Here is a 23,232-nt window from a genome sequence, read left to right as displayed (position 1 = left end):
AGTTATTTATCTGAACTTATTTATCCACGCCTGGGGCCAAAAACCTTGTGGAAAAAGCCAGCACCGTCGTGCCTCCTGCCCTGTTCCCATAAACAGCTCTGTAGCTCCTCTGAGCCCTGCCTGTAGTGGGGGGTTGGACAGGCGCTGCTCTGTTCTGGGGGCTCGGGGATGGGACGGGGGCAGCGCGGCGAGCGGGGCCGATTCCAGAAGTGACTGCTGGCTTCTCAGCTTGGCACCCCTTGTGCTGCTGCTTGCACTTGAAATCTTTCCGTTGTGGATTAAAGCAGGTTCCTGAAGCAGGCTGCTTTCCACCCGGCAGCACTCTGCTCTGCAACACCCGCTGCTATCTGCTGGCAGAGCCCCTGGCGAAGGGGGAGAGGCGCGGAGCTGCCGAGCAGAGCCCTGCGCCCGCTGCTGCGCCCTGCTCAGCACCCGGGGAGCCGAGGGGGGCCCGGGGGGTTCCTTCTGCCTCCCCCCGCCTGGCACCAGTACGTGGGGTGGACGGTGGGGATCGGAGCAGCAGCTTCCTGTGGAGTGGTGCTGAGCTCACGCGCCCGGCTCTCAGGCAGGCTGCGAGCAGATGCTGGGGAGAGGCGGCAGCTGCACACGTGGAGAGCTGGACCAGCCATTTTGGCAGCCTGTCCCTGAAAGTGCTGGGAGGAACTGAAATCCTTCTGCGCTGCCTGCTCTTTTATGGTGGGATGTTTGCAAGCCTTCTGCAAAGTGGCACGGTGCTGCTTTTATTTAAAAAAGTTGTTTTTTTTTTTTTCTAAGCTTGTCCCCAGGAATCGGCAAGCCTTTGAAAGGCAGGATGTGAACTTAAAGCGCTCTGGCAAGGCAGAGTCTATTACTTCCTTTGTTTAACTCTTCTTTCCCAAAACCTCGACACAGCTGCACGAAGGCGGCCGTCACCCCCCAGGGGGGCAGGTCTGGGGGTGGGGAAGGGGCTGCACGGCCTCACCCAGGGCAGCACCGCTGCTCGCCGGGCAGACCTGCCAAGGGCACTTGCTTAGTGCCTGTGCTTGACTGCAAGCCACACAAGCAACTCTTGGAGCTAGGGAGGCTCTTGTAGACACTCAGCCATGTCCCGCTCGCCCTGCTGGGCGCCTGAGTCCCGCTGAAGGTGGCACATCCGTGTCCCAAGTGTCCCAAAGCTCTCAGACCAGCGGGGCTCGTGGTTGAGCTCTGTGCGTGACCAGAGCGCTGCTTACAAGGTCCTGCAGCCGTGTCCCACCGGTGTCTTTATTGGAGGAGTTTCTCTCTGCTTCCCAGCTCCTGAGAGGCTCCCCAGGCTTGAGCCCTGCTGCTTGCTTTGGCTGGCAGGGAGGGAGCAGAGCGGAGCTTCTCAGTGAGGGCAGCTCCTTGGGGAGGCTGCTCCTGGGCACTGGGACGTGGTGGGATGCCAGCAGCCCGAAGATTTGCACTGGTCCGGAGCTGAGGTTGCTGGCACTGCGCTGGGCGCAGGAAGGCGAAACTGCTGACGGGGGTGTCTGCCTCGGGGTCACGGGAAGCTGGCACAGGGCTGATGCTGGTCAGTGCGTGGGAAAGTCTGCGCCTGCTGCCCGGTGTCCTTGCACCGGGAGCTTCTTGTCTCAGCCCTGCTTTTGCTCGTGCAGTTCTTTGGGGGGGTTCTTGGGAAGAACCAGGGAGCTTTGTGTCTCCCCTGGCTGCAGGAGGGCCCTGTAGTGGCAGGGGGAGATGGCAAAGCCAGCTGGGGGAGGGCTGCTGAGCAGACGGCCCCTTATCCCACGGTAATCCTACAGCCACTGCGAACAGCGGGGTGAGCTTCCAGGTGCCTTGGAGTTAACGCACCCAAGCAGCTCCTAATGCAGGAGCCAGACAGGCTCGATCTGGCTCGCAAAGACTCCACTGACCTGATTTAACAATGCAACACGAAATGCCTCGTCTCTGGCGGCCGTAGCGGAGCTGGAGCAGCCTCACTGGGAGGGCTCGGGTGCTTCATCCCCCCCCATGTACCTGCAGCCTTGGGCAGGGAGAGCAGCCCCGTGCTTATGCCAAAGCAGGAGGAAAGAGCTTCAGTGCTGTGGTTGTGTCAGCCAGAGGAAAGAACCGGGGCACCTCTGTGTTAGCTCCCGTGGTGGTTTCTTCCTGGCTCCCATTTGCTCTGGAAAGGTTACTGGCTTTGTCTGGACAACTCTGACTGAGCAGCCCGCTTTGCCCAAATGTCCTATCGAAGGGTGCGTGGGACTAATTAGTTCCTTGCAGTTTGTCAGGATTGTTTGGAGCAGCGTCCCCTGTTTGTCATCGTGGTTGTTGTGTTCAAAGGCCCTGGAGCCCGGAGGGTTTTTCTGCTGTCCCTTCAGGGCTCAGTCACCTTGGCTGCATTGTCAATTCAAGTGACTTTTGCTCCTTGCGTGCTTTCCTACCTGTTGGGTTAACTTCGGAAATGAGCTTCTGGGGAAGAGCCGAGGAGCAAAGGGCATCGGGGCGAGCGTGCACGTGTTAGAGGAGGACGTGAACGTGGTGCTGGCGTGGAGCTGCTGGCAGCAGCTGGCCGAGCTCCTGCAGCCTGCTCCCTCCTGCAGCGGCTGCCAGAAAGCCACCTCCGTCAAGGACTCGGCAACCTCCGTGCGGCGCTGAGCCCGGTGCTGTCGGGGCTGCTGAAATTCCCCCTGGTTCCTGTTTTTTGAAAGCCATCTTGTGCCTTCAGCGCTGGTCCCTGCTCTTGAGGATGGTGCGCGGTGATCGGTGCCTTTGGTGCACCTCTGGAGGCAGGCTGAGCGGTGAGCACCCTTCTGCTTCCCTCCCCAGGACGTGTTGGTGGCAGCTAGGGGAGGGCAGCAAGGACCCCCCTGCTCTGCTCCCTCCTTGGGCCTGGTGATGGGGAGGGGGAGAAGCGAGACAGCGCGAGACCACCCCCATGGGGAGGTCAGGACCGGTCCTGTCCCATCCTCAGCGCCAGTCCTGCGGATCCCGGGGGAGCAGGCGCCCGGTTCCCACGCGCCCGCTGCCTCCCGCGCTCTCCCCGAACCCAAGGCAACTCGCTCGGTGCTTTCTCATTAAGATTTAATTTACTGCTGACTATTTCTGGGGCTGATTCTCATGCATATGAGATGGCTTTCCCCTCTCTGGCGTGTTGCGGGGATATGGGCGGCTGTGTTTGTGCTGGCTGAGCAGTGGGAAGCGCTGGCTTTGGCGGGGGGGCTGTCACCGCTCCTGAATCAGCAGCTCCTGGCCTTAAATTCCCAAAGGACCGAAATGCCTTTCCTTTACCAGGCGGATCTCATGAGCCAGAGAAAACAGTGAGAAAATCGATGCCTAATGTTAAGGAAATGGTTCAATGTATGCGTTTCTTCCCATGCCTTGCGTGGACAGGCTGCCGCTGCCTCACCACAGCGGTCTGTAGGGGTTCAAGGTGCAGAGGAAGGCAGCCCCGAGCCTCGGGAGGGTTTCTCTAAATCTCACTGACAGAGGCGGAAACCTAATTCCGGCTTAGTCCCTGCGGGCTGTGCCTATCTCTTCCTCTCCCTCCCCAGGCTCTGCAGCAGGGCACAGGCTGCTGTGGGCACAGCGCTCCTGGAAGTGCAAGAAGCAGCCCCGTTGGCTGTCTTGCAGAAGATTGATTCTCTTTTTTTTTTTGCACTACAACTGTGGTTTTTTGGTTTCTCTGGGCTCCACAGGGTTGGGTTTGTGTCACTGGGTGGCCAGCCCTTGCAGTGACTGGGGCTTCCCTCCTCCTGCCCTGGAGGCTGCTGCTCAGACTCGCCTTCGGAGCGATATTGGCATGCCTGGAGCATCGGATGCGGTTGCCATGGGAATGGGATGATTTAGGCTCGCAGCACCAGCAGACAGCACGGAGCTTGCGGGCCGTGGCTGAGCCGTAAATGCAGCTCGGGCTCGCTGGTGCGCACAACTGGAACCGTGTTTGCCCTTCATGGGAGCCGTGCGGCTCCCTGCCTCTCTCTGGCAGCACCGATGGCCCACGGCAGATCTGGGGCTGATCCGAAGGCCTGCTGCCTTCAAGACCTCGTTTGCCAAATGGAGAATTAGCAGTCGGGGAGGGCGTTAGGGTTAAGCTGCATTCGTGGTTAAAAAGTGGCTTTGTTCTCTTTGACCTTGGTGTGAGTCAGGCGGTGACTTCCAAGAAACCCAAGTGAGGGCTGCAGGACGTGAGTTGGGTGAAACGAGCTGAGGCTCTCCCTGTCCCCCGGTGCCCCGGGCGCCCAGGCGGTGCACTTACTGGGTTGGCACTGCTGGAAACCGAACCCCGGCTCCCTCCGCAGCTGCCTGATGGCACCCGGCACTGCACAGACCTGCACGTTTGCTGCTCGTTGCCTCTCCTCCTTCCCACAGCAGCAAGGTGAGCGCAGCCTCCCCCAGCAGGCGCGGGGAGCACCACTGGGTTGTAAAAACAGGTTGCTGGTGTCTGTGCCCTGGTCTAAGGCTGGTTACCCTCGGTGCCGCCTGTTCAAGGTATTGCAAGCATTACACCCGGTGACTGGTGCAACTGCAGCAGCCTTTATGCGAAGGAGCTTGCTAACCACAGGCTGGTGTCATGAACACAGGCACTCCCCCCTCCTTTTCAGCCCCCCAGGCTGCTCATCTCCTAGCAGCAGACAGCAGCTGGTGTGGATTTGGTCCCAACGTGTCTGAGGCCGATTTGCTGCTTCTAGAATGTCGCCCATGGGTGCAGCTCTGAGCAGTGGCAGTAGCAGGACCCACCTCAATGTTCGTGCTGCTTGCTTTCTCTGCTGGGAGAGCGGAAACGGTGGCCAGAATGGCAAGAGCTCCGTTTCCACGTGAGCACTTAAGTAAATGGCAAAAACACACCCAGTTCTGTGGTGTCCATCGCTCCTGGTGAGCGCTGGGCCCTTGTGGAGGATCAGATTTTATTGTTACCGGAGTCTCAATGCTGAAATTTCCGCAGCAAGCTGTGGGAAGCGGCATGGAGAGGAATGAGCCCTGACACCGTACCCCGGTGTGTGAAGCCTTCCCGTGGCAATTCCCAGCAGTAGTGGGGAACGGAGCCCCAGCACACGGTATTATATCCCCTCTAATCAGATTAATCTAAACAGAGATTAAAGTATATCCTCAAAGCAGTCGGTGATCTGTTGTCTAAAACCGATTCTTGTGCTTTTCGGTCTCTCCTGTTGCCAGATGTATGCAGGGGGCTGTGGAGGGTTGCTTTGGGCTCACTTGGCACGGGTCCGGCTGCACGGCGCTCGGTGGGGGCTGGCTGGGACCTCGCCAAGGCCGGCAGGACAGCCGGGCTGTCGTGGTGGTGTGTTTTTGGAGGCTGCCCAGGTCTGGCCCCTGCTATCACAGGCGCTGCAGGGCTGGGGAGAGGGGAGCAGGCAGCGAGCTGCTGCTTGCTGAGTTGTCTTTTCCCCTTTCTGCAAACCACATCTGCATCTGCTTGGTTTCTGTGTGTACATGGAGGGTTCTCTTTATTTTTTCAGCGAGGCTCAGGAGGAGTCTATTTTTATTCTCGAGCTTCCTGCATTGCTGCTTTATGAGGTGTGTGCTGCTCTTGCAGGTCTGTGGCTGTGTCTGCTGCTGCCCTGCTCGGAGGCCAGCAGTTTTGGACAGATTCCTCCACATGCAGCCGGCTTTCTGCTAACTTACCCTCAGTTGGCCACATTTTGGTTAGCCTCAGACAGAGGTGCTAAAGCTGTTTCTGCAAATAGATGATTGCTAACGCTGCAGCACACAAGCTCCTGGAGTGCAGCCCCAGGGCCTGAGACCCACGAAGCGTCTCATGGCCTGGGAAGGGGCAGGAGCCGTGGCTGGCCTGGAGCTTGCATAACCCTCGAGAGCTGGGTTCAGCCACCAGTTGGGCTGTGCTAGTGGAGGTGTGGGACTTGGAGGCTGTCCAGGCTGGGTTACAGCCGCGACATTGGGGTCAGCACCGCGCTAAAAGCCTTCAAACCCCCGAGGGGAGCTGGGCGCCATGCCCCACTGTGAGGAGCCACAGGCTTCCGTCACCTCAAGGAGCTTCTGTGGTGGCTGATGGCTCGGTTGCCATTTTCAGGAGGTTCTAGCCCTGTTCTTGAGTGCATTTGAAAGTGAAACCAGGCTGAAGCGGTGCTCTGCGGGGCATGCCGGGAGGCAGCGAGCGCGGCTCTGTGGTAAACACGAACCAGGGCTGGTGCAGCCTGTCCCTCCCAGCCACGGCACTGTACTAGGAACTAGCTTCCTAAAACCCTTTTTGTGCCACCATGCTGGGAGTCCTGCTTTAAATCGTGCAAAAGGGAAACCTCTGGCCCTTTGTGAAGGCCGTTTTCCCTTCTTGCTCCCTGCTACTTGAGTTACAAACCCTAAGTGCTGCCGTGGGATGTCTTCAGTTTCCTTTCCATCCCGTGAGAGCAGTTTCCATCCGTTCAGCATCGGGTTTCCTCCGTGGGCACTTCCCGGGGGGCTTGATGCACGGAGCCTGATGTGGGGGCGGCCAGCACTGAGCATCCTGGAAGTGCTCCTCGGGTGCAAAGCTTCCTCCGTGCTGCTCGTGGGCTGCGGCCGGGGCAGGATGGTGGGGCGAGGGCGTCCTGTGGTGCTGAGCGTGCCTGACCCCGAGGGCAGGACCAGCACCAGGACACAAGTGCCGAAGCATCCTGCTGTCAGACTGCTGCCTCTCGGAGGCTCTGGCCAAGCCCAGTGAAGGGTTTCACCTGCCGAACACCCCCTCTTGCAGCACTGCTTTGCCTCCTGCTTTTTCCACATCTCCTGGGGGTCTGGAGGTGGCCACGTGAAGGTTCCCAGTCTGCTTGGAGGGGCCTCGTAGCAACTTCCAGCGTTGGGATCAGATATTTACTTTCTGCCAGTGCTTGAGTTCTTCCAACTGCTAATTTATGTCCGCAGCAAGGGCTGTGTGTGCTTTTCAGAAACTGCTCCGTGGCACTTCAGAATAATAGCTGCTGGGCTCGTAGCCAGGCCGCGGCGGAGGTCTCCTGCCTCACGCTCCCATTTCAGGCATGCCCTGAGCGTTCACCGAACACGCAGAACTGGAGTAGATAAGAAGCACAGCCCGTGCCCCCAGGACAGGCGCGGTTGTGCTGACATGGTTTATGCTGGGGCTGTGATGCTCTGCAGGCAGCAGGCCGTGATGTGAGGTCTGCGTGGCTGAGACGTCGGTAAAATCAGCAAGTGGAGTCACCCTCCTCCCTCTGCCCCTTCCCGACAGAAACACTGAAGCAGAAGCAAAGTCCTCTAAAACTGGAGCGTTAGTAGCATTTACTTGGCCTGATGTTACCCTGAGGAATGTTTAATGACAAACTGAAGGTCTCGATGAAGATGTGCTAGGGTCTGTCCAGAAACCAGGCAGGTACAGCCCTGGAAAGCCATTGCCTTCGGGGGGGAAATCCTCCCATTCCCCTTTTCCTGATAAAACTGCTGATGGACTTTAGCTGCAGTTAATGTAAGAAACGTGCCTGCTCTGGGGGTGCAGGGGAGCACACCCAGTGGCCATCGCCGCTGTCCCATGGCCGTGGCCCCATGTCGGAGCTCTCGTGGGGTCGGTGGGGTGGAGGTGGCCTGCAGGAGCGCAGTAGGTTAACAATCTGCTTTCCCTCCTCAGACACTACCCGAAGCAGTCCTTCACCATGGTGGCAGACACTCCCGAGAACCTGCGTCTGAAGCAGCAGAGCGAGCTGCAGAGCCAGGTGAGCGCGCTGGTGCTTCCCCGATGCCCTTGCGCAACGAGCTTGGGACTGGGCTCCTCTTCTCCTGTTCCACACATCTGAGCTTTTGCTGTTCTGTTTGTCCCTGGTGGCTGTGACCTGGTGGTGAGAAGGGTCCAGCCCACGGTCTGCCTCTCCCGGTCACGTCCATGTCTTGCACTGTTTTTTTTTCCCTGCTGCCATCCAGCAACACAATCAGGTGAGATGGCAAATGGCCTCATCTGGACAGACTCTGTGGGCGAGTATTTCAGGTAAACCCAGGTGTTGTAGGGCTGGAAAGCTCTGGCAAGCAGAAATAAACAGATAGAAGGGATAACGACTGGCACAGACAGCGATCTCTTTTTCTAGAGGGAAGAGAGGAGCCTGTTTGAGAAGGGTGTTGTCCAGGCGTGTCCTGTTCTGTGCCCTCGAGGTGTCCCTGGGTCAGCAAAAGTCCCCAGCCCTGACGCATGGCTCTGGGCTGGGTGCTCGCCCTGATAACTTCTGGTGGTGCAGGGGGAGCTGCTTGGCTCTTGGGGGGTGCAGGAGCAATCTGCTTTCCTTCCTCCTCCTGGGCACTGAGAATATGAGAGGGAGCTGTGAGTGATGCTTCTGCGAAGAAGCTTTGTCCCATGGAAGGGCAAGATTAGCACAGGACAGGCAGCCTTGGTAGATGGCCTCTCTTTGTGAGACTTCACTGCACCAAGAACTGGCATTCTTAGGGCACAGCTGAGCCCAAAGCACCCAACGTGGTCCTGAGCTGTGGTCGTGAGCTTCGCTGTACAGCTGCAGATGTGTGCTCAGAGTACGCTGCAGTGGAAGAAAACGCATCCAGGGGCAATTTTGGCTTGAGTCACAGTCTCTGAGGAGAACACAGGATGTGGCAACTGTTCTGGGAATCCATTTAATTATTTTTCCTTCAATGGGAAGGGGCAAAAAGACTGCCCGGAGAGCTGTCAGCAAGGCGTGTTGGCTCAGCTCAGCGTTCCAACAGTGTTGGTCCACAGAAGGTCTGGACAGAGGGTGGACGGCACAGGATTTGTCCTGGTGGTGGGCTCAGGGTGAGCAGACGTCTTCTGGGATCAGCGCGTTCCTCTCCCGGCTGTGCTCTGAAGGACACAGCGACCTTCCTTTCTTCCCCATTAGCCTGGGAGTGCCAGGAGCTGGAAAGCAGACTGCTCAGGCGTGCTTCCTGCTGGAGGAGGGGGAAATCGGGACCTCACCTGTTAGCAGACAGAGCTGGTGGTGCCCACACAGCCAGCGCCGAGTTTTGAAACCTCTGCTTTGGCAAGGTCTGCTCCTCGCAGCGGGTTGCCCAACAGCTCCTGGCTTGCACAAATGCAGCTTGGCTCGAGCAGGGAGACAGAGCTCAGCCCAGGGCTTGCTTTGTGCTTCACAGAGCTGCTAAGGGGACACGGCTGCTTTTCCATGGTAACAATCAAGATAACGCTGTACCAAATGCTCTGGAGTATCCAGTGCTGTTTTTACAATGAACTCAGGCTCTTCATTAGTTCTTGCTTATTAAAGGAGACCCTAGGGAGGGAGGGAGTGTGCTCCGCACTGCCGGGGCTTTTCTGTAGCTTGCTGGGACTTTCTGCTCCTTGTGGCGTGTGCTGTGCTGGAAGCAAAACTAGGTTTCTCTCCTCTCCGTGAGGTTGTTGCAGGGTCTTACTCACCCCATTTCCCTGTTAACCAAGTGTCTGGGGAGCTGTGCAGAGACCCAGACATCTGTGCCCGACTGGAGCAGCTGCCCGGGAGCAGAGGAGGTTACAGGGACGGTGCCCTGAGCAGGGGGAGAGCCCTGATGGAGCTGCAGCACCAAAAGGCAGCCGACCAGCACAGCAGCTTCCAGTGCATCGTGTGCGTGGCCCCTTTTAAAGGAGGGAGCTGGAACAGACATTTTACACCGTCTTAAAGTTCCCAAATGCTTGGCAACTGCTGCTCCTTGTGGGAGGTGCAGCAGAGCTCTGAGCACGGCTCTCGGCACCGCAGGGGCTGGGTAAGGGCGCTGTGATGGGGACAGCCCTCTGCATGGGCTCCTTGGGAACAGTGCCACGGGGCTGGTGTCAGGGCAGGACCAAGGGGCTGAAACACAGCTGCAGGAGGTGCCAGAGCACTCGAGGAGGTGCCAGCTGCTGTCCCTGCTCCCCTTGACCTGCCTGGCAAAAACACGGGCAGGAGCAGGGGTGCCGGGAGCCTTCTGCGCCTGGCTGCACGTGAACAGAAGAGGGGCTGGGATGCAGGCAGGGTCTTGCAGCCCCTCGGACAGCAGCACCGCACCTTTTCGGTGCTGGTCTCACACCAGGATGTGCTGAAAATACAACTCGTGTGAGCGGGAGGGAGAGGAGGCTGCTGGGGTGCTGTGGGCACAGGCAGCCCAGGAGGAAGGGACGGGGACCGAGGTGACAGGGATGGGGACGGAGGTGACAGTGTAAGATGGCGCAGCCAAATCAGGTGGAAACTGCCTCCTCCCTCCAGGGAGGATAGATCCTGAATCACTTCAGATAAGATCTTAATTCCTCTCTGCCTTTGTTCTTCCTACAAAGGGAGTCTCCTATTTTCCAAGAGGCAAACGTTTGTGTTTCTTGAAGCACTCCAGCTAAAATGCAGCCGCTTTGTTTCATTGACAGCCTCTTCGTGGTAACTGCAGGAGCTGAGCAAACCCTCCAGGACCAGCAAAGGTTACCTCCAGCCCCTCCAGAGCAGGCAGCAGGGCTCAGCCCTGCAAACTGGAGCTGTTAGCTGACACGGGGAGAGGCTTGCAAAGAGCTTGCTGGCTGTGCTGTGATGACAGCCTAGCTGGGAGGCTTTTGTGCTGCGGGTTGCCGGTTCAAATGCCACCTCAAAGGTTCAAATGCCACCTCAAAAGTGCGTCCTGGCTAATGCTGCTGGGGCAGGCAGGGCTCTGCACACAGGTGGAGTGGTAAAATCCCTCGTGGAGAGAGGTCAGCGTTATGTGAACAGCCACACCTCACCTTCATGCCAGCATTTACCAGCCAAACTCAGCCTGCGGACCTTGGGGTAAGGCTTCCCTCACATCCCTGCAGAGGTGCCGTGGCTGGGAGCTGCTTTAGGGCAAGGAAAATTGGTGGGGCTGTGTCCTCTACAGGGGGTTCTGACCGCGGGAGCATCATTCCCTGCTCCCCAGCAGCTTTGTCCTTCCTGCTGTGCTTGCAGGTATCCCCGAGAAGGTCCAAAAACGCTCCCGTCCCACCCTGGTACGGCTGGAGGAGCCGGCTGTGCTCCGGAGCCACTGCACGCACAGGGTGGTGTCAGGACAGCTTTGTGGAGCTGGAGCAGCTTCATGCACGTCCCGATGTCCTCCTCTGTCTGTGTGCCGAGAGGGCGTCTTCTGTTCCGGTCACTGGCAGACGCTGGATAATAATACCTCCTGCAGCTAAATAAGTCCCCAAAGTGACAGCTTTTACGCCTGCAGCCTCCTCCTGCAGCCCACGTGTGGCAAGAAAATTGCAGGGTTCCCATTCTGTGGCTCCTCTCAAACTCCTAAAATTGGTATCTCCGGAGGCAGCCTTTCCTGCCCGAGGGTGGAGGCTCTGGGGACGTGGGAGGCAGGTAGCTCTCCTGTCCTGTCCCCAGCGCTTCCTTCCTGCAGCAGCACGGCTGTCACCTCGGGGAGCTGCTGGCAGCGACGTGGATAGGGGCAGCGGTTTAATTTGCTTGAGCTGGGACCCACGAGGGGCTGCGATGCGCAGAGGGCTTCCTCCAGCTCCTACAGGGATGTGCGGGTTGCCCCTGTCTTATCACCAAGGCAATAATTCCTCTGGGGACGTTACCGTGGGCCCTATTTTGTTACGGGGCGAGGTGCGGGTATGGGTCTGGAAGTCTGACGGCCCTGGCGCCGTCTGTGCCACTCGGCTCTTAAATACAGCCTCTGGATGAAAGGCAGCCCTGAGCCAGGGTGACGGCAGTGAGCAGCGGGTGTGCAGCGACGGCAGGAGCAGGCTCCCTGCGCTGATCTCCCTCCATCACCCGGGGTTGCCTGGGCTCAGGATCTTGAGGGATTGAGGAGAGCAGGACGCCAGGCACGCGGCCGTGCTCTTTGTGGACGGGAGTGAGGTGAGGACCTGTGCCTCTTGCAGGCAGCCAGGCTATGGAGGGGGTTCCTGTGCCCCTCGTCCCCGTGCCCTGCGGTGGGTGCCCAGATCTTGCCCGGCACAGGCAGCGCCGCTGCCCATATAAGGGCAGGGAGCAGCAGAAAATCGCCGTTTCTGAGCACTTCCTCCCTCCTTTCCGGCCGTGGCTGCGGCCCCGCAGGACCTGGCCGTGCTGCAGCAGAGCCAGGAAGGGCCGTGGCTCCCCCTGGGCCCCCGACCCCTGCTCTTCCTCTCCTGCTCTCGGCGCTGTCCCCAGGGCTCGGGCCGTGCTCGGACCTCGTGGCACAGGGCCTGGGCTGCTGCCAGCTCCCAGCACACGTCTTGAGTTAACCTGCCCCAGGGACCAGCATCGGGCTCCCCCCTGCAGTCAGGCACCCCCCTACATCAGTTTGTGGGGCCAGGCTGCCATAACCTGAGTGTTACAGGGCAGGGGGGGAACGGGGGGATGCAGGGGGTGAGATTTAGGAGGTAAATGCATGGGACCTGTCAAAGGAACTGCTTGGCCTTGTGATTAGCTTCTGGCCTGAAGCTTCTTTCTCTTGCCTGGCTTTCTGAAAGCTCGTCACTTGTGCGTCTGCAGCTGGTGCTGGCACCCCCTGACCCCTCCTGGGGGGGCTGAGCGGAAGGCTGGGGGATTGGAGCTGTTCTGAGCAGCATCTCCAGCACGATGGCAGCGACAGCGTCCCACGGCCGGGCTACAGAGATCCAAAAGAAGAGCCTGGATGAAAAGCAGCGCGGATCAAGGACAAAGGCAGCCCCCTGCCTGCTCCCTGGGGCTGGTGACTTCACCCCTCCTGCCCCCTCTCCAGGGGTCCCACGGGTTTCGTAGCAGCTCCCCTAACGTCTGGCTCCTTGTGCCTGGTGCTCAGTGCCGTGAGGCTGCTGCTTCCCACCTCACGGTGATTGAGATGGGTTCCTCACCCCAGCCAGTGAAGTTTCTCTATGCTTCTTACTGCTTCAAGCCGGCAGAGGCTTCTGCCTCGAAATCAGTCTCCTGTGTTCCTCTCTGATGTGCTTTGGCATCTTGGTTTCATTAACCTCCTCCCCGGGTAGGCACTGCAGCCTGGTTCATTAAACCTTTGCCTTCTAATGTTGCTTTTGAGCTGGAAATCTAACCTGACTCGTGGATCATCCCATCTGTGCCGTGGCTCTGAAGTGGGGGTAGAGGCTCTGACGAGCTTCCAAAGCTTTGATTTCTCCTGGCTTGTGGGATAAGGCTGTGTCTGGTGCTCTGCTCACATCCTATGGTATTTGCAGCACCATAACCCGTGCAGCCAGCAGCGAGCTCTCCCCTGCTCCTCCTGCCCGTTGCAGAGCTGGTGCCTGATCTCCCCTTGTGCCGCAGGAAAGCGGGGCTGGGACGGGGCTGGGGCGAGCGTCCGCTTCCCACCCACCTCTGGGCACAGCCGGGATCTGCGGCCGCCTTCCTGCGCTCAGAGCTGGGCTGCGATCCCCCTGGATGCAGCCAGCCCTGTCGGCAGAGCAGGGACTGGGGCAGGACGAGAGGGCTGCGTGTCCCAGGGCTGCTCCTGGGAGGTGTTTGCTCGCCCTGGGTGTAAGCAAGCGTACAACAACGCGTGCTGGCCAGGGGGACCGTACCGAGCCTTATCTACGCCAGTCCTGTTAAAGCATTGAAGTCAGGACAAAGCTGTCGCTGTGCCTCCTCATGGCCCCCGAGCCACCTCTGCCTCCTTCTAGAGCCCCCCACGGGGGTGGAAGCTGCGGGGTCTGAGCCCTGCACGTCCCCTCTGGAGCTGGGGGGGCTCTGGGACAGCCCGGAGGGCAGCAGAGGAGCCTTGTGGCCCCTCGGCTTCTGCAGACGGTCACACAAAACGCTTGGCAGCCTCTCCTGCAAGGTGCTCCCAGGCTCAGCAGGACACGACCCGGCGAGGCTTGGAGCAGCGCCTCCATGGCAGCATTTTGGGGAGAAATCAGCGTTATCCTGCCTCCCCCGTGGCGCTGCCTCCCTTATCTCAGAGCCACGTGTGTCCGTGGGGCCCATCCGCAGGCTCAGCTCTGCTCCTACACACTCCTTTGTGGGGCCAGCCCGAATTCCCGGCTGTCCGTTCGTCTGTCTGGCGGGCGGCCATCCCGCTGCGGGACGGGAAGGCTTGCAGGAAGCCGGCCACACGCGCCGGTGTCTGGCCTTACTGGGACGAGCACTTCCCGGCTCTTGCCTGGGGAGCAGCGGGTCCGGTCCCTCCCGGACCTCTCCATCGGGGAGGCGGCTGCTCCTTTCCCCCACATTGCACGCACACAGCCAGGCTGCTCTGCTCCCATCGCATGGGTGGCGAGAGGTTCGTTCCTCCTGCCCCAGAGGCGGAGGTGACCTTTCCGTTTCAGCGACGATCTGCGGCTGCCTGCGGTGCGCGGGGCGAGCTCAGCCCCTGGCTGCTCGGGGCTGAAAGTCAGCAAAGCCGCTCGTCGGAGTGGGCCAAGCAGCTGCTCAGCGTTTCCTTCCCTTTCGGAGCAATCGAGTCAGCGGTTGGGTTTTGGCACCCGCAGAAGGTGCTTCTGCTTCCGGAGCAGGGGGGCGATGGCGCAGCGACACCCGGGGCCGAGGCTGCGGGACTGGGCTGGGCGCTGCGTTGGCTCCCTCCCGCAGGACACCTGGAAGCCTGGGTCTTAAAGCCATGTAGAGCTATTTAAATTACAGGAAAACAAAAAAAAAAAAGAAGGGGGAGCAAGTAAAAATGGGACTTTTCGGCTCCTGGGTGTGATGGGAGAGCTGCTGACGTCAATGTCTGGCAGACAGAAATGAGGATGCTTGTGTTCTGCCGGCCTCCGTCCCCACGCCCTGCCTTGGCTGTAGCCCTGCTGGGTGTATTCCTTCCCAGAGGCCGCTGAACACCCCCGGCACAGAGCTGCTCTCGTACGGGCGTAGCTCACGAAGTCCTTGGGACTCTCAGTCAGGCGGATTGCCATGGATGAGGTGATCCGTGTGACTTGTGCTCTGCTAGGCCCCGGGAAACCCAGCGTAAATCCAAGTTACCCCAGCCCCTGCTGAAAGAGAAACCAGAGCAGTGGATGTGTAGGAAGCTGTTTGTGCCTCAGCTCTTGGCAATGCCCCATTTTGCTATTGCTGGATACGTGAGGGGGTCTCCAGAGCAAGCCAGAGGCCCGGTTAGAAAGCTGCTGCTTGTCACGAAGAGCCTGGGTCACAGGGAGGTCTTGTCTTGTCGAACGCAGCTGCTGCGCACGCTGGGTTTCCCCCATGGCTAAATCTGTTTTTTTTTTTCTCGATTCCTCCCAGATTCGCTACAAGGAGGAGTTTGAGAAGAACAAGGGAAAAGGCTTCAGCGTGGTGGCTGACACCCCGGAGCTGCAGAGAATCAAAAAGACTCAGGATCAGATCAGCAACGTGAGTAGCCTCTGATCTCCGTGCCTGGCATCGCTGTGCCCTTCCTCCCGCTGCGCTGCCGAGGAGGCTGGGGGGCACCCGGCTGCACGGGGGGAGCACGGAGCTGCTCGCACGCACACGGAGCTGTGTCGACCTTAAAGCCTGCCTCGTCCTTAAAGGCCGACAGCCTCCATTCGCACACCCGTCCTGCCTGGGCTCCTTGTGTCCCCCTAGCACGTTTCCCGGCTCTTCCATCCTGCGAAGGCTGGCGGAGCCAGCGGGCGAGGCTGTAGCCATATCCAAAGAGGCATCAAGTCCTTCGCATCCACCCGGCTGCTCAAATGTTGATTGCAAGCAGCAGCAGGTCCCCCTCCTGTCACCGTCCTGCCTTGGTGCCGACACGTGGGGGCTTCTGAGGGCTGTACGTGGCAGCAGCTCTGCCCTCGCTCGGCCTCCTGGAAGCTGAGCTCCCTCCCGGGTCTGCGAGGGACCCAGCTCCCTTCCAAAAGGAGGAGAGCCGTGTCCAAGGTGGGTGGCAGCTGGCCCCGCAGGTTGTGCTGCATCCCACAGCCTCCCTCCACGTCCAGGTGCTGGTTCTTTGGCAGGTGATAAGATGAGCCTGGGTGGGTGGGTGGAAGGATGGATGGATGCCTGCTGCCATGGGGAGAGGAGGATGTGCTCGTGTAGCTGCTGCGTCAGGCTGGGAGCTTCTCACCTTCCCAAGCTCGGCTCTGTACTGCAGGCATTGTGGCAAGGGAGCTCTGCAGCGTGCAGGGGGTTAATTCACCTTTTGCTGATAGTGAAAGTTGTGTTTGCTCCTTATCAAACCACCTCGAGCTGTTGCAAAACCCGGCCTAGCAGCAGGCAGGGCAGGGGGCTGATTCCTCGCTCACCACGAAGCCTGCCCCCAGAGATGCAGCTGAGCATGAGAAACCTCTCGGGTTTGGGTTTCCCTTCAGACGGCTGCTGGGAGCTCCCTGCCCCCTTTGGGGTCTGCGGTGCCCAGAGCAGGACCCGGTGGGACAGAGCTTGGGAGCGGGGCAGGCACCGAGCTCCCCGCAGCCCCCCGGGCACGACGTGCGCTCTCCCTCTTCCCCTGGCTCAGGGGTGCAGCCTGGGGAGCTCGTCCGTCCTTACCAAGTGTCTACCTTGGGGACAAGGCTGTGGTGGGAGCTGCCCCCAGGGGAGCAGGGTCCGGGCTTGCAGCAGTGCACGGGGGGGGAAGGTTTTGTGCCTGCACCCCATGAGGGAGCGCGCTCGAAGGAGCTCCACGTGTGCACAAACACAGAAATGCCCGGCGGGCTGGGAGGGGGTTGTTTATTCCCTCGCCTTTTGATCTCATCGTGCAGTTCTCTGGCAAGCGCTGTGCTCGCTCCCTGGGGAGCTGCAGGGCGTTATCTGCGCCCGAACCCCACGACAGCGCAGGCCTGGGAAGGGTCCCCCTGGGGAAAAGGACCTGGCCAGCAGATCTCCCCTGGGGGCCGCTTCTCAGTGGGCTCTGAGCTGGGGCCGTGTGGCCCTTCCACCCTCTGTGGTGTGGGGCTGTGGTCTTCTCCTTTCCGAGGGACAATGGGGAGGGTTTGGGGTGTTCAATACCAGCAGGACGCGGGGTTACGGCTGCTGCGGGCAACCCCGAGGGGCTGCTTGGCCCCCTTCTCCCCTTTCCAGCCACGGAGCGGTTCTGAGCTGCTTCCCCAGGGGCCGCTGGCCGCCAGCCTGGGGTGGCGGTGACCCACTTAGCGCAGGCGTGGGAACAGCCCCGCTCCCGGCACAAAGCCTGGCTCCACGGGCAGGGTTTTAATCCGAAGGGCGAGCGAGCAGTGGGGCTCACACGGGCAGCCGAGGGGCTGCGAAGCGGCAGCGGCGTGAACGTCTCTGCAGTCAGGAAACCTCCTGGGAATGGGGCCGTGCAAAGGCTGAGCCCGTGCCTCTGTCGCTGGAAGGTGCTGTCCCAGAGGGGTCCCTGCAGCACCCGGGGCAGGGGCGCAGCAGCATTCCCCTTCCCCAGGGAGCGACGGCTCCAGGCTTTGCTCCCACCCACACCAGGAGCCCGTAGTGCCCTCCAGTAACTGTTTAACCAGCAGGCAAATGGGCTCCAGGTGCCTTCCAGTGGCAGTGTATTCAGGGTATTCATTAACACACCTGGCCATTAATTGTGTGCCTAGGCCCTTGGGTTAACCCTTTCCTCCTGCCCGCCCTCTGCCTGACCTCTTTCTCTTCTGCCCCCGCAGATAAAGTACCACGAAGAGTTTGAGAGGAGCAGGATGGGCCCCAGCCCCAGCGAGGGTGCCGAGATGGAGCGCAGGAACTCCCAGGAAAGCACCAATTACCGGAGACCCGCCGAGCAGCAGCAGCAGCCGTCTCATCACGTCCAGCCCAGCAACCCAGGTACGGCGCAGGGCCCCGGGAAGGGCTGGCAGCTCTGCTCCGCTCCAGCCCTGTCGGCTGCTAGAGCCTTGCATGCCCTCACTGGGGGCTTTGCGTGCCCCCCGAAGCCCAGCACCCAGCCGCAGCTCTGGCTGACAGCCCCAACCCTTCCTTCCCAGTCTACCAGCAGCAGCAGCAGCAGCAGATGTCGTCTCAGTCCTACGGCTACAAGGAGCCCGCGGCACCAGCCTCCACGCAGCGCAACGCTCCTTCTGGAGGGGGGGTGAGTACAACCCAGGGCTCCACCGCGCCCACCCCACCACCGCTTTCCATCCCCAGAGGGTCAGGGGTTGCTGCTGGGAAGCTGCTCCCCCCGCCCGCAGGCTGTGCTGGGGAGGAGCAGTTTGCAAGGCGCCTGTGGGTGCCGTGCTGGGTGCCGGGCTCCTGCTTGCCGTGGCTCTTGCTGGCACCAGCATCCCTCGGTGGTGCCCAGTGAGGACCTCCTGGGTCCGGCGCAGCTCCCGCGGGGGCTCGGTGGGACTCCGTGCCCTGGGACCCTCCTGGAGCCAGCCCCGTGCCCACTGACCTCTCTCTCTCCCACAGAAGCGTTTCCGCGCCGTCTACGACTACAACGCAGCCGATGAAGACGAGGTCTCCTTCCAGGACGGCGACACCATCATCAACGTGCAGCAGATCGATGACGGGTGGATGTACGGCACGGTGGAGCGCACGGGCGACACGGGCATGCTCCCCGCCAACTACGTGGAGGCCATCTGAGCCGCGGGAGGGGACGGGGCGCGCGGCCCCCCCGCCGAGCCCCCCGCCCGTGCCAGCCCCAGTGTGTGTGTGTGTGCGTCTCCCTCCCTCCCACCCAGCACCCCTTCTCCAGCGTGCTCTGCCGCTGCCCGCCGGAGCCGCGGGCCGACATCTCGGTTTCTTTGTGTTTCTGCAGCCGCCTCTGGTTTCTCTTGCCAATTTAGCTTTGTTCTCGCTCTGTCGGGACTGAGGGACTGTCTGCAAGGGATGTTGGGGGCTCGGGAGACCAAATGGCCGTCGCTTTCCTTCTCCCTCAGTCCCCCCCTCTCTAGCCTTCCGGAGGGGCTGGGGCACCCGTGCCAGCCGGGGCCCCTCTCCCAGGTGCTCGGGCAGTTACTGGGGGAAGCAGCCGAGTCGCTGGGAGCCGGTGCAGAGGGAGGAGCAGACCCTCTGCTGGGACCAAATCCCCCCACCTCGCACTGGGATGGGCCAGGCAGGGAGAAGGGCAGGGAGGGGCGCTCATCCCGAGGGCTGACATGGGGGGGGAGATGAGCTGGCAGCCTCCACCCTGCGCTGCTCCTGCTCTGGCTCGCCCCGTTGCTTCTCCCAGCTCCGGTTTGGTGTTTCCTTCCAGCCTGCTCTCCCTTCAGTCCTCACGACATTGCAAACCAGAAGAACGTTTGCGGTTAAAGTCGTAAACGAGATCTGTCTTTCTTGGGATTCAGAGTGGCTGCTCCTGCCTCGGAGCCTGGCTGCCTTGTCCCAGCTCCCCCCTTCCTCCGGGCTCCACGGGGCCGAGCAGGGGCCGAGCTGCTGCAGGTGCCGGGGGGGCCAGGGAACCGCAGGGCTCCAGGGGCTGGCACGGGGCCGTGCTGGCAGCACCGCGCTGCCTGGGCCTCGCATCCCCCTTTGGCTCCAGATTTCTGCTTTGGGGCCCTGCATGCCGGGGGCAGCCTCTTCCTCTGTCAGCAGCGGTCGTTCCCCGGGTTCACCTGGGACCCTTCCTGCTTTTCTCTTGCTGCTGCGGGGCTTTTGGGACCCTCCTGAGCCCTCCACCCGCTGGGCAGATGGTCTGGGGAGGCAGCAGGATCAGTCCCCATCTCTGTGCCTCTTCTGGGCCGAGCGTGAAAGATCTTCCCCCCCTCTGCCACCATGCTGGGGAACGTCCCAGGGCCTTTCCCCTCCGGCGGCTCAGCCCTGAGTGGCAGAGATGGGTTTGGCACCCTGAGCCCCCCACGCCGCCCCCCACCTCTCACTGGTCCCCAGCGGTGGTGGCTTCTGGGGCCACCACTGACTTGGGATCGCATCACGGACCAAAATTTCAAAGCACATCCCCGTCCCCTTCTCCTTTGGGCTGCGGAGGTCCTGGGGCTGAGCAGGGACGGGTATAACTGGAAGCCTGTGTGCAGGCAGAAAGGAGCGAGGAGCTCCTGCCCCGAGGGACCAAAATGGCCAAGTTCAGACATTCCTTGGCTCTGTCTGGGGCCATGTCCATGGGGACAGCCTCACGGAGTGGGAGAGGACCCCGTGCTTCCTGCTTGCAGTCCCCTTTCTCAAAGCACACTGGGCTGCGGGGTTGGGGTGACCGAAGACGGGGCTTGGGGCACAGCGAGGCCAGAGACCCACAGCAGGGTATGAGCGGGGGGAGGCGAGCATCCTGCTCCTGGCTCATTTCCCAGCCGGCTGCAACGGGAGGAGAAGCGTGGCCGGGGTTCTGGGCACTGTCATCCGTCCCTTTGGGGACCCCAGAGGCAGCCAGGGTGGGCTTCACGGGATGGGAATCCCAGTCGGTGCTAAAACGAGTGAGCCCGAGGGTAGGGGATGGGGGGCGGCAGGGGGCGGAGGAGCCCGCATCTCTCCTTGCTCACCCTGTTCTTAATCACGTTCTTGTCTGGGAAGGGGGGGGGACTGTCAATGTGAATAAACCGTTTTTTAATGGACCAAATAACACAGGCGATTACGTTTTGGTATACAGACCTTTTTTTAATGCTACCTGGAAACCATTGTCCTAAGTCTCCCTGCCCCTGCCCTGCCCCTTCTCCCCAGCCGTGGGAAACAGACCTCTTACTGCTTGTTTTCTGCCTTTTCTCTCAACTTATGCACTTTTTTGCCTTTTTTCATAGCTGAAAAGCACCTAAACCTGTATTTAAAATAAATAAATAAATAAAATGATAAAAAAAAATAAAAGCTAAATTGCTTCTCATCATGTGTAAAATAGACCTCATCCATCTTTGCTTCCCCGGTTGCATCTCGGTGCTGAGCTTAGAACGTGTTTTCTTCCGGATCCGTTGCTTGATTGGGGTTTGTCCTTGTGTACTCCTTCCCCTCGGGTTGAGCATCCATGAATAAAACATTATTTGGCCTTTTTAACTGAACTGTCAAATGGAACAAACCAATTGATTCTCCTTCCTGGTTTACTCAAAAATAAAAGTATAATTTTTACCTGCCGACTGTGCTGGAGTTTAATTGTGGTTGCTTTTCTGTCCATTTTCCATCCTTTCTCTTGCTGCCCTGGGACACTGGGGGGGGGGTGCTTGGGGCAGGGGAAAGCTGCGGGTGCCGGGGTCCTTGTCCCTGCCTGGCTGGGGTGGGAACGCCGCTGTCGCTGAGCACAGGGACAGTCGGATGCCACCCAGAGAGCACCCAGGGCCACAATGTGGACCCACAAAGGCGACATTCCCTGGCTACTGCTGCCAGGGAAAATACAGCTGCAAGCAGAGGAGTGTGAAGAAACCCTCCTGGGGCAGAGATGCCAGCCTGTTTTTGGGGTCTTGCTATCAGAGGCCAAGTGCTCCCCTTACATCGTGGCTCTGGGATCTGCTTGGGTTCAGCCCAGAGCCTTGACCTGGGGGCAAACGGCTCCCCTGTGGGCACCGCATCCCGGCTCCTCCTGCCCTCCCGGGGCAGCTGCAGGCATGCGGTCTGCAGGCTGGCCCCAGCCCCTTCCCCACGGAGGGGAAAAGCCCCGGCTGGAACGGAAGGGCTGAGCCTGGCTGGGGACATGGCTCCTTGTTGCTCTGCCCCCCAAAGTCTGGGCCCTTTCGGTCACGTTCCCATTGGCACCCCCGGAAATGAAGCAGTGGTTTGGGCAGAAACAAGCAGGGGCAAAGCAATCCCGCTACAGGCAGCTGGTGCCTCCAGGGAGCCCGGTGCGTGCTGCGTGAGTGCTCCTCCACCCGTGCAAGGCTGAAGCCCCATCTGACCGCGCGCGTTCATCCCTTTATCACCCGCCTGGCTGCTGGCAAGCGGCTCAGTCAGCTCGGCGTCATCTCCATCCCGAGCGGGGCCGGGGACGGCGAGCGACAGCCGCGGCTGTGCCGAGCATCCCCGTGCTGCTGCACCCGGCAGGCAGCCCCGGCAGCCCCCGCCCTGCCGGCTGCTCGCTCACCATGCTGGATATTTTCATCCTGATGTTCTTTGCCATCGTCGGCCTGGTGATCCTCTCCTACATCATTTACATGCTCTAGAGCGATGCCGGGGGAGAGGCGGCTCAGCATCAGCCCGGCGAGCAGCGCGCGGCGCAGGTGAGACGTCTGCGACTCGTCCGGCCAGGCTTTGATTCCTGGGGAGGGACGTGGCTGGGAGGGGGAGGGGGGGGAGTTATAATTTATTTATTATTGCCGTCGGCTCCTGCTCCCCCTGCTTGGCTGCAGCAGCCGGGCTGACGGCCCCGGTGCAGCCTTTTCCTGCGGGGTGCTGGCAGGAGGGCACCGGCGTTGGGTTTCCAAGGCAGGCCGCAAGGCGCCGGCCATCGCGCGGCTGCTGCTTGCTCCCTGCGGGGGCTCCTCGGCCCCTTCCCGTGCGGAAAACGCCGCGCTCCCTCCCCTCCTGCAGCGCGAGCCCACGGCTTTTGTCCCCGCGAGGGGGAGAAACGGAACAGCGCTGGGGAGACGCAAGGAGCGAGCCGGGTTGCATCATTGTAGAGGAGCAGGGGGCGGGGGGGGGGGGGCGTGGTGGCCCCCCCTTAGGAACCGGGGGAGCTCCCGGTGCGCGGGGGGGTTGGGGGGGGGGGCCGCCCCTGCCTGGGGGTGCTTGGTGCTGCCCCCCCCCCCCCACCCCCAGGCCTGCCCCCCCCATCTCGGGGTGCAGCTCACACCAGCATCTCCTTTCTCTCCCACAGCCGCCGCCCGGCCCAGCTCGCTCGGATCCTTCTGGAAAAGCGTCAGACCTCGCAAGCGAGCGGCTCCCCACGCCGGAGGAGGGAGCGGTGCGGGGTTGGCACTGCTGGGGGGGGGCTGAGGGGGTGAAGGAGGGGAGATGGGGCGGCGGGGGGACGCCGCACGCCCGCTGCCCCACTGAGGGATGCTCCTGGGAGGGAGGCGAAAGGTCCTGACCCCCATCCGTGGGTTGGCCCCTTGGGATGAGCACTTCCAAGGTCCAGGATTTGGGTTCTGTTTTGGAGAGCACTTATTATTATTTTTGGTGAAAAACGTTCAAAGAGATTAAATAAAAAGGAGGAATGACACGGGAGGAGGTGAGCGCGCCTGTGGTGTCTGTGCTGTGCTGAAACGCGCCTCCCGCTGCCCCCAGGGGCAAACCCTGCTCCTTGGAGAGGTGCTGGGCATCCTGCGGGGAGGACGAGGAGGTGGCAAAACCACAGCGGAGGCGTCGGGGTCCCTGACCCAGCCTGGAGGGTGCCCAAGCAGCCGTGCCAGGGCTCAGCCTCCCTCGGGTGTCATTCCTCAGCCATCACCCACGGCACCGGCACGGGTGGCGGGGAGAGGACAGGGCCCAGCGCGGGTGCAGGGGCAGCGCAGGCACCCAGGGGCGTGCTGGGGCTGGTAGGTGAGACTTTAGGGAGGATGAGCTACAGAAAGGAGAGGGGCTGTGGAGTCGGGAATGCTGGATGCGGTCAGCGCTGCCAGCTGCATACGCGGCTGGTTTCCTGTTAACAAAGCTCCCAGAGAAACGCGAGGTTGGTGACTTTGCCTGCGGCTCCCAGGGCGGTCTCAGCGCCGCGGCCTCAGCCCCAGCCACCCTGCAATGCTAGAGCAGTTTCTGCTCGCTCCACACCAAATATAGTCGAAAACCAGAAGCC

At 60.8% G+C, this 23,232-nt stretch overlaps 1 protein-coding gene and 1 long non-coding RNA gene across 3 annotated transcripts in view; both read left to right on the top strand.

Annotated features, from left to right (window-relative positions):
• The window catches only part of LASP1 (LIM and SH3 protein 1), a 28,249-nt gene extending 9,567 nt beyond the window's left edge, over nt 1-18,682 (top strand). Inside the window, exons 3-7 of one of the 2 annotated variants that reach the window (XM_035347665.1) lie at nt 7,535-7,619; nt 14,985-15,092; nt 17,303-17,459; nt 17,618-17,721; nt 18,042-18,682. In XM_035347665.1, coding sequence (XP_035203556.1) covers nt 7,535-7,619; nt 14,985-15,092; nt 17,303-17,459; nt 17,618-17,721; nt 18,042-18,215 — 628 coding nt within the window. In that variant the 3' untranslated portion in view covers nt 18,216-18,682. The remainder of the gene's footprint in view (nt 1-7,534; nt 7,620-14,984; nt 15,093-17,302; nt 17,460-17,617; nt 17,722-18,041) is intronic. The other variant, XM_035347666.1, reaches the window with a different exon arrangement.
• A 2,521-nt stretch (nt 18,683-21,203) lies between these two features.
• Nucleotides 21,204-22,664, top strand: LOC118178848. The gene is made up of 2 exons (XR_004756304.1): nt 21,204-21,718; nt 22,315-22,664. It is a non-coding gene; the product is annotated as an uncharacterized LOC118178848 (long non-coding RNA).
• Nucleotides 22,665-23,232: the final 568 nt, after the last annotated feature.

The sequence above is a fragment of the Oxyura jamaicensis genome, chromosome 27, assembly GCF_011077185.1.
Source record: "Oxyura jamaicensis isolate SHBP4307 breed ruddy duck chromosome 27, BPBGC_Ojam_1.0, whole genome shotgun sequence".
Taxonomy (NCBI): Eukaryota; Metazoa; Chordata; class Aves; order Anseriformes; family Anatidae; genus Oxyura; species Oxyura jamaicensis.
The sequence above is the reverse complement of the archived record's forward strand: the minus strand, read 5'-3'. Positions and strand labels throughout refer to the sequence as shown.